At 49.4% G+C, this 8,372-nt stretch overlaps 1 protein-coding gene across 3 annotated transcripts in view; it reads left to right on the top strand.

The window, feature by feature from the left end:
* The first annotated feature begins 478 nt into the window (after positions 1–478).
* The window catches only part of ROR2 (receptor tyrosine kinase like orphan receptor 2), a 231,321-nt gene continuing 223,427 nt past the window's right edge, over positions 479–8,372 (top strand). For all 3 annotated transcript variants that reach the window (XR_004263555.1, XM_032260461.1, XM_032260462.1), the window contains exon 1: positions 479–835. Coding sequence is in view for 2 of the 3 variants with exons in the window: in XM_032260461.1 (XP_032116352.1) it covers positions 739–835 (97 nt within the window). In the remaining variant the exon portion in view is untranslated. The remainder of the gene's footprint in view (positions 836–8,372) is intronic.

The raw sequence follows: 8,372 nt of genomic DNA, 5'->3' as shown, positions 1-8,372 counted from the left end.
CACCGACCTGGGAGGGCGCCGGTGCCGACGCGGCCTGATTGTTTTCTGAACATTTCCTTTTGCGAGCTTTCGCTTCTCCTCTTCCTGACTCACCGCTGGTGTCTGGGACCCGGTGTCTCTCTGACTTGTCCCGGTGCGCAGCGCAGCCCGGAGTTACTGATTTCTGACCTAGTTCCCCGGGTGTCTCGACACCGAAAGTGGGCGGCAACCGCTCTGGGCGCCTCTCCTGCGAGGGGCAGCCCTGCAGCAACTCCTGCTGACGACCCCAAGGCGCCCCCTTTGTGTCCAAGCGTTCCGAGGCTCACGCCCGAGGACGGGCGCGGGAAGCAGGTCCGGGGCCCCAGCAGCGGCCCCTGCTCCCCGCGTCGCTCCCGCCGCTCACGCGTTCCCCCGGCAGGGGGCGCCGGCGCCGGCCTCGCTCTGCCCATCGGGGCGTGCGAGCTGGGACCCTGCCTCCTGCGCGCCCGCCCGCGGTCCGCCCCCAGCGCTTGTCCCAGCGGCCGGGGGGACGCCCCAGCCCGCGCCCAGGAACGTCCGCAGCGAACTCGCGCCGCGGCCCGAGCCGAGCTGTGCAGCCAGGCCGAGAGAAGAGGACCACGACGAGGTCCTCGAAGTGGCCCCATTTGCGAAGCGCCGGGGAGAAAGAGGAGCGGACACGCGGCAGAAAGGGGTGGTGGCGCCCGGCCCCGCGCCCCGGCTCGAAGCTCAGAGGGCGGCCCGGCCCCCACTGCCTGCGGCATGGCCCGGGGCTCGGCGCTCCCGCAGCGGGCGCTGCTGTGCATCCCGGCCGTCTGGGCGGCCGCCGGGCTCCTGCTCTCGGTGTCCCGGACCTCAGGTAGGATCCCGCGCCCCGCTCGTGCGCAGGCGGTGGCTCGCGGCTGGCTCGGCCGGCTCTTCCTTCGCCACTCTGCTCCCGGCCGCCGCGCCGGCGCCTGTGATCCCGAACGAGGGGCGCTGGGCAGGGCCATCTGCCCCGCACCCCCGGCCGCCTCGGGCTGGTTGCAATAAGCCGCTCTCTGGGGACGCCTAAGTGTTTCCAGAGGCTGGAAACTGGCGGGGGCGGCAGGGAGCCTCTTGCCGGTGCTTCCCAAGGGTCGCGAGTGGGAGCGCGAGTGTGAATGAGAGTGCGCGCCCGGGGCCCGGGACCCGAGTCCGCACATGTGCCCAGAGGATCCCAGGACCCGGTCTTTCTCCCCAGGGTCTTCCTCCTTCAAGGGCACCCGGCCCCGAGTGTCCCCCGTCTGTGCCGGAGCTCCCCCCAGGGCGGCCTGATGCTTAGCAGAAGCCCGGGTCGGACAAGGCCCCGGAGAAGCGGCTCTTGCGGCGGGGGTTGGGGCGCCGGCAGCTCCCGGGTCTTGACTTTCCCAGCCCGTGGGCCGCTTGATGGAAAGAGGCTCTTTGGCTTCCCTTTTGTTGGTCCCCGAAAGCACCTCTTCCACCACTCTGGGGTGGCCGAAGTGGCGTGTGATCTGGATTGAAACGGCTTATGACTGGGATCAGGGGTCCCTGGGCCGCGGGGGCCCGGCCGCCTTCTGACCGTGCCCGGGGACCCCGGGACCTGTAGGAGGAACGCGGCGGGAGGGGCGGGGCCCGGCTCCGAGGTAGGTTTTTCTCCAGGGCCCCACTTCCCCCCGGTCCCTGAGCGGCCTCGGCTGCCTGGACCCAGGGCGCAGAGGAACCGCAGGGAGGTTCGGAGGGGCCGCTGGGGACCCGCCTAGGACACCTGGAGTAGGCGGCGTTCGCCCTCGCAGTGCAGACTCCAGGAGCACCTACGGCCCGTGCGCCTCTTGCCGGATTCCGGGCACCCTGGGGCGTAGAGGAGGGCGGGAGGGGCCTTCAGATCCCGGAGCGCTAGAGACTGATGGGATTCACCTTAAGCCCCCGAAATGTGTGAGACGCTCCTTATTAGTAAATGGGCTTCAGTGCCCCCGCCTCCCCTGCATTCCTGCAGGCAGGTGAGAATCTGGGGACAGTCGCAGGTTGGGAGACTCTCTGCTTTTCCTGCGTCCCGCTGGGAGCTGCGCGCTCTAGGTGCCCGGGCCTGCCGCCCTAGCCGGGCCAAGGTACGCGAGTCAGAAAGGCTGCGCAGTCTTTCCTGGGGGTGTTTTGGTTTAAGCAGATGTTGATTACGTCAGACATTCCTAATTACTTGATTTCGGAAGGGAGCTTGCGTTTATAGCACTGTCCATCAAAACATAAACCGCTCGGAGTGCACAATAAAATAAGTAAACTACATTCTAAGTTGGTATCCATCACGCAGGACCTTGGTCGATTTCTGCAACTCCTCCCCAAAGAATCTTCCAGGGAGGTGGGGTAGGGGGAGGCGGCTTAAGCACGTTGCTGGATGTGCTGTTGCTTGGCCTTTGCTGGTCACTCTGCGGTTAATTGTCCTGCAAAAACTCCGCCTTTCAGACCCTGAGGGTGAGCGCTGCCTTTGAGGGGCGGTGCTGTGGTGGGGGTTTTGAGATGGGTGGTGAGAAAGCACGAAGGTTGTTATAGCAGGAAAGTTCCCTGAGTTTTGGGTGGAGGAATTTAAACATTGTCATAGTTTCCAGTGAATGTAGAAATGTTTTTTATGAACAAAGCAATCCGGGATCGTTTTAATTTTTGAACTCTGTGTGGAGGTGATTTTGTAGTGAAATACTCGTAATCTTTATAGGGGAGGGCACAGGAGATAATTATCTTCGTTCTGGACTGCTAGGTTAACAAAATCCGAAGAGTATGGTAATTCTTATTCAAAATATGAGTAAAATTACATGATTTCAGGAGGTTTGGGTGTTTGGGATCTTTTCTGCTGTGAAAAGAGGAGTCCCTGTTATTTGAATGTGTTTTATCCACGAAATAATTTATTATGTAAAAACATTTCAGGGTTTTTCTAAAAGGATTTATAAGTTATTATTCCACATTTTAATAGCAAGACTGTTTCCTCTGATGACAAATACTGATTTGGGACTATGTACCCCTCCTAGGTGGGGTAGGTGGGGACGATGGAGCATTAGGGTTCCCCCAGCCCCCATTTTTGGCAGTGCAGTGTTTACTTTTGGCCCAGATCCCTGGAGTGACGGTGGTAATAAATAATGATAGTAATCCATCTAGAAGAACTCCATCTAGAAGAAAATAAATGGAAACATCTTGAATAAGAAGACTCTGTGGAAAAAGAAAAGTTTTCATGTATATAGTAAGGCAACATATTTTTCTTATTATGGCTGTGTACCAAGCAAAGAGCTACACATTTGAGGTTTTTCAGTATAATTGTGGGAACCAGCTTAACATTCATGTCCACTTCATAAAGAATGTCACCCTGAAAATCTGAACACCATAGACCCTATTGTGACATTCAGTGTAACTGAGAGGGCTCTGGAAAGCGAAGCTGAACTTTTAATTAGTAAAGCAAATCATGGAAAACTGACAAGTTTGCTGTATATTTTATATGTAAAAAAGCAACATGAGTGTTAAAATGTGCATGTTCCAGGGGTAGTTTTTGGTGACAGTGCTCTGCAGATTTCTAAGGCAATGTTAAACAACTGTTTAATTTTTATCGTGAAACGTTTTTTATTGTTTATTCAGAGTGCCACTGTAATTGGTGTTTGTATGTCTCTCTGTTACGGTGTGGTTTGCAGTGAATCACTGGTTGCCTCTTAAACGGTTAGCCTGAATTTAACCTCCAAGACTTTAAGTCTGGCAGAGTCTGAATTTTACACTGCTCTTTTCTTTGGAAGCTCTTCTGAAATCAGTGGAATAAAATGCAGGGGTAGGAACAGCTCATCTGACAGGTAGGGAAGATTAATCCCCTTTAGAAAGGTTTCAGCTGGAGGACTGGCACTCCTTTAAAATGGATTCCCTGGGAGGCCAGGATGGGAAAAGTTATCATTATTGAAATGGGAACTGGATGTGAAGCACTTGGGCTCCCTAATCTGCAGGACCTGGCTAGTCTGTTGTGCTGGAAATTTGTGTACTCTTTGTAATCCTTTCCCTTGGAGAGTTCTGATTATATAATTACACACTTTAGTCAGGGGAAAGAGTATACTACCAAATGTTACTCCTACCCAGGGTTTATAACCATCTTCTAAAATGGGTCTTTGATGACAGGGCTTTTGGTATTTATCTGGCCCATTCCTTGGGAACCTGAAGGGGACACTGTGAAGGACTCCCTTTTCCTCCTCCACCCCCCATCAGTCTGTGGTTTCCACGTGGTGAAGGGCTGGGCAGCCCAATTTTGGGTTTACCTTGAGGTGCCTCCCTGGAGGCTCCTGGGGTGGGCTCTTTCTTGAACCTGCCCATCGGTTGTGACTTCATGCATTGTCATTAGGATATTTCCTTTTTGGGAGCCCCGCGGTGACCACGAAGTGGTCACACCAAGCATGTAAGGTTTCAAAGTAAAGAAACCAGGGAGCTTTGCTTTGCAGAGGAAGCATGGCTAGTTAGGTCTGCATTTTTATTGGTTGCACCCCAGCTGCATGGCCAATAGCAATTTCATGAAGGGACTGTTGGGCTGAAAGGTCTGGCTTTGAAAACATTGCTCCTCAATGACCCTTTGGGCTCTTAGGTTCTGCAGTGTCTCACGGCACCACCATAACACTGCTAAAAATTTCAGCGGGAAGTGTGGGGGTTCTTGAGTTTTCAGAGTAAAAATCCAAGCAACAAGAGGTGCTCCGGCCCATTAATTATGGCTGCAACTGGCCAGGATTTTGTAGCAGCCGCCTTTTTCTAGCATGTATTTATTTGGTTTTGTTGAGGAGCTTGCCAAGTTGGAAACGAGGGCGGGACAGCTTTGCTTGCGTGTGCGGTTGTCATAAAATATGTCTGGGGTGTAATCTGTTTAAAATCATATTCGTAGAGTGACCAAAGAATTGTTGAACAGTGTTGGGATTTTCATAAAGCTTTTACAAAATAGGGAATTTTATTGGTGTGGTTTGCACTGTTTCTGGGATTTCTGTGGGTGTTTTCTTTTCTTTTAAGCCCTATCTCTGAAAGAAGCAAAAAACTCAAAAGCCAAAGGGAAGGAAATAATTACAGAAAAATGTAGCCTAATTCGACTAAGTAGTTTGTCCTCTAAAAAGCCTCAAGTTCCAGTGGGAAGTGGTGTGTGTGTCTTTAATTGTCGCTGGAATGAGCTTCAGTAAGCACTCTGTCACTTTCTAGATGTTATCAGAGGAGAATGTGGCGGCTGCTTCAAGTCCTCCCTGAGTGGGGGAGGGTTCCCCTAAATCCCAAATGTGCCCAGCCTAATGGTTTCCACACCCTCCTGGAGGGATAGTTAACACAGTGGGGGGTTAAATTAAGGAAACATTTAGGCCTGAACTCCTCAATGTAGGCTTGTGCTGTGGAATATAGTAGCCACCAGGCACATGCAGCTATATAAGTTAAAATTAATTAAAATTAAAAGAAATTAAAGATTCAGTTCCTCCCCTTCACTGACTTCATTTCAGGTGTCAGTAGCCACAAATTGCTATGCAAAAATGTCGTTGGGATTTTAGTAGAGGTTGCATTGCATCTGAAGATGGCTTTGAGTAGTATTAACAATTTTTTTTTTGAGTTAAGGTCTTGCTTGGTTACCCAGGCTGGAGTGCAGTGGTGCAATCACGGCTTACTGCCTCTGGCCTCTACCTCCTGGGCTCAAGTTATCCTCCCATCTTAACATCCCAAGTAGCTGGGACCATAGGCACAGGCTACCGTGCCTGGCTAATTCTTTGATTTTTTTTTATAGAGATGAAGGTCCAGCTGTGTTGCCCAGGCTGGTCTCGAACTCCTGGGCTGAAGGGATTCCCCACCCCCACCCCAGTCCTGGGATTATGGGCATGAGCCACCTCGCTGACCATTATCTTAACAGTATTGCCTTCCTGTCCATAAACACAGGATGTCTTTCCATTTGCTGTATCTTTCATTTCTTTCAGCAGTGTTCTTTTTAGTTTTCAGTGTATGAGTCTTTTGCCTCTTAAGTTAAATCTATTCCTGAGTATTTTATTCTTTTTGAGCTATTGTAATTTGAATTGTGTTTTCTTAAATTTCCTTTTCACATTGTTCACTGTTAGTGTCCGGATATGTAGCGTATTTTAGAGTGTCAATTTTCTTTTTTTTTTTTTTTTTCCTGCCTCAGCCTCCTGAGTAGCTGGGATTACAGGCACGCGCCACCATGCCCAGCTCATTTTTTGTAGTTTTAGTTTTAGTAGAGACGGGGTTTCACCATGTTGACCAGGATGGTCTCGATCTGTTGACCTCGTGATCCACCCGCCTCAGCCTCCCAAAGTGCTGGGATTACAGGCGTGAGCCACCGCGCCCGGCCTGAGTGTTGATTTTCTAATCTGCAAGTTATGGCATTTGCTTATTAGCACAAATAGCATTTTTGTAGCTCTTATTCTATATGAAAGGTCATATCATCTACAAATAGACATAATTTTACTTCTTCCTTTCTAATTTGGATGCCTTTTATTATTTTTGGCTTTGCTTAATTGCTTAGGATCTAGAACTTCCAATACAGTCATAGGCCGAATGGTCCATTGTTTCAGACGATGGACCGCCTATATGACAGTGGTCCCCATAAGATAACACTACTGTATATTACTGTACCATTTATATGGTTAGATACACAAATACTTGCCATCATGTTACAGTTGCCTATAGTATTCAGTACAGCCACGTGCTGTACAGGTTTGTAGCCTAAGAAAAGTAGGCTACACCACGTAGCCTAGGTCTGCAGTTTATGTGAGTACACTCTATGATGTTCATATGATGATGAAATTGCCCAGGTATGCATTTCCCAGAAAGTATCCTCATCGTTGAGCGATGCATGACTGAACTGTGTTGAACAGAAGAGGGGAAAGTGGGCGTTCTTGTCTTGTTCCTCATCTTGGAGGAAAAGCTTTCAATCTTCTAACATGGAGTGTGATGTTTGCTAGGCGTTTGTCATATACGGCCTTTATTATGTTGAGGTGGTTTCCCTTCTATTAGTTTATTCTCATTGTTTGATATGTTTTTGACTTTTGGAACATGTTAACATTCTACGGGTTCAGAGAATAAATCACTAAAGATAGCAGGAAATTAGATTTTTTTTTTTTTTTTGAGACAGAGTCTGTCATTCAGGCTGGATAGTGACACGATCTCGGTTCACTGCAACTTCTGCCTCCCAGGTTCAAGTGATTCTCCTGCCTCAGCTTCCCGAGTTCCTGGGATTACAGGCGTGCACCACCACGCCTGGCTGATTTTTGTATTTTCAGTAAGAGACAGGATTTCACCATGTTGGCCAGGCTGGTCTTGAACTCCTGGTCTCAAGTGATCCGTCTGCCTCTGCCTCCCAAAGTGTTGGGATTACAGGCGTGAGCCAGAGGCACCTTGCCCTGCGGAAACTAGAACTGAGTGCAAGCAAGCACATAAATGCAACTGTGTTGCAAAAGAGTAACTGACTACATAGATGGGGAGGGGACATGGGGGTAGGGACCGAGTTCAAGTAAATGTTGGACTCAGTGCTTTGACTGTGTATCCTCAGCCTACAGCAGAAACAACAACCTGAAAGCAAAACCGGCACCCTTCTTAGTAGTAGGTTTGATTTTCATAGCGGTATGGGTGTGTCAATTCTGAAATGATTTTGTGTGAATTGTGGGAGTGGACAAATGAGAAGTGTGTTAATAGGGCTGCAGCCAGGGTGCTCCCTGTGGAAGAAGGGAGATAATAAGGATGAATGGGGAAGGCAAGGAAGAATCTGGAGGGGTTGGATTCGAATTGGAGGCATCAGTGTAACTCATAATTTCATTTATATATATTTGGTATATATTATGTTAAATTATGAACCGTAATTTGTAAAACGTTTTATTCTATCCATAACAGAATTTTTTTTCTTTTTTTTAAATATTATCCTTTTTATATATTGCTGGATTTTGATTTAACATTTTATTTAGCATTTTTTTTTGATTTGTCAGCTCTCTAACCAATAACTGAAAATGACAAGTTTGTTTTTATTTATTTATTTATTTATTTTTGAGACGGAGTTTCGCCCTTGTTACCCAGGCTGGAGCGCAACGGCGCGATCTCGGTTCACCGCAACCTCCGCCTCCTGGGTTCAGGCAATTCTCCTGCCTCACCCTCCTCAGTAGCTGGGATTACAGGCACGCGCCACCATGCCCAGCTAATTTTTTGTAGTTTTAGTAGAGACGGGGTTTCACCATGTTGACCAGGATGGTCTCGATCTCTTGACCTCATGATCCACCCGCCTCGGCCTCCCAAAGTGCTGGGATTACAGGCGTGAGCCACCGCACCCGGCAATGACAAGTTTTTAAACTTGAAGTTTAGTTTCACAAGTACAGAACCTGTGTCACAGGGGTTTAGTGTATAGACAAACTATCAGATAGACAATTTTGGGAGTTTTGGAGGTTTTTTTT

This window comes from Sapajus apella, unplaced genomic scaffold (genome assembly GCF_009761245.1).
Source record: "Sapajus apella isolate SASKATOON/1434 unplaced genomic scaffold, GSC_monkey_1.0 scaffold118, whole genome shotgun sequence".
NCBI lineage: Eukaryota > Metazoa > Chordata > Mammalia > Primates > Cebidae > Sapajus > Sapajus apella.
This window is presented reverse-complemented; position numbering and strand designations above follow the sequence as displayed.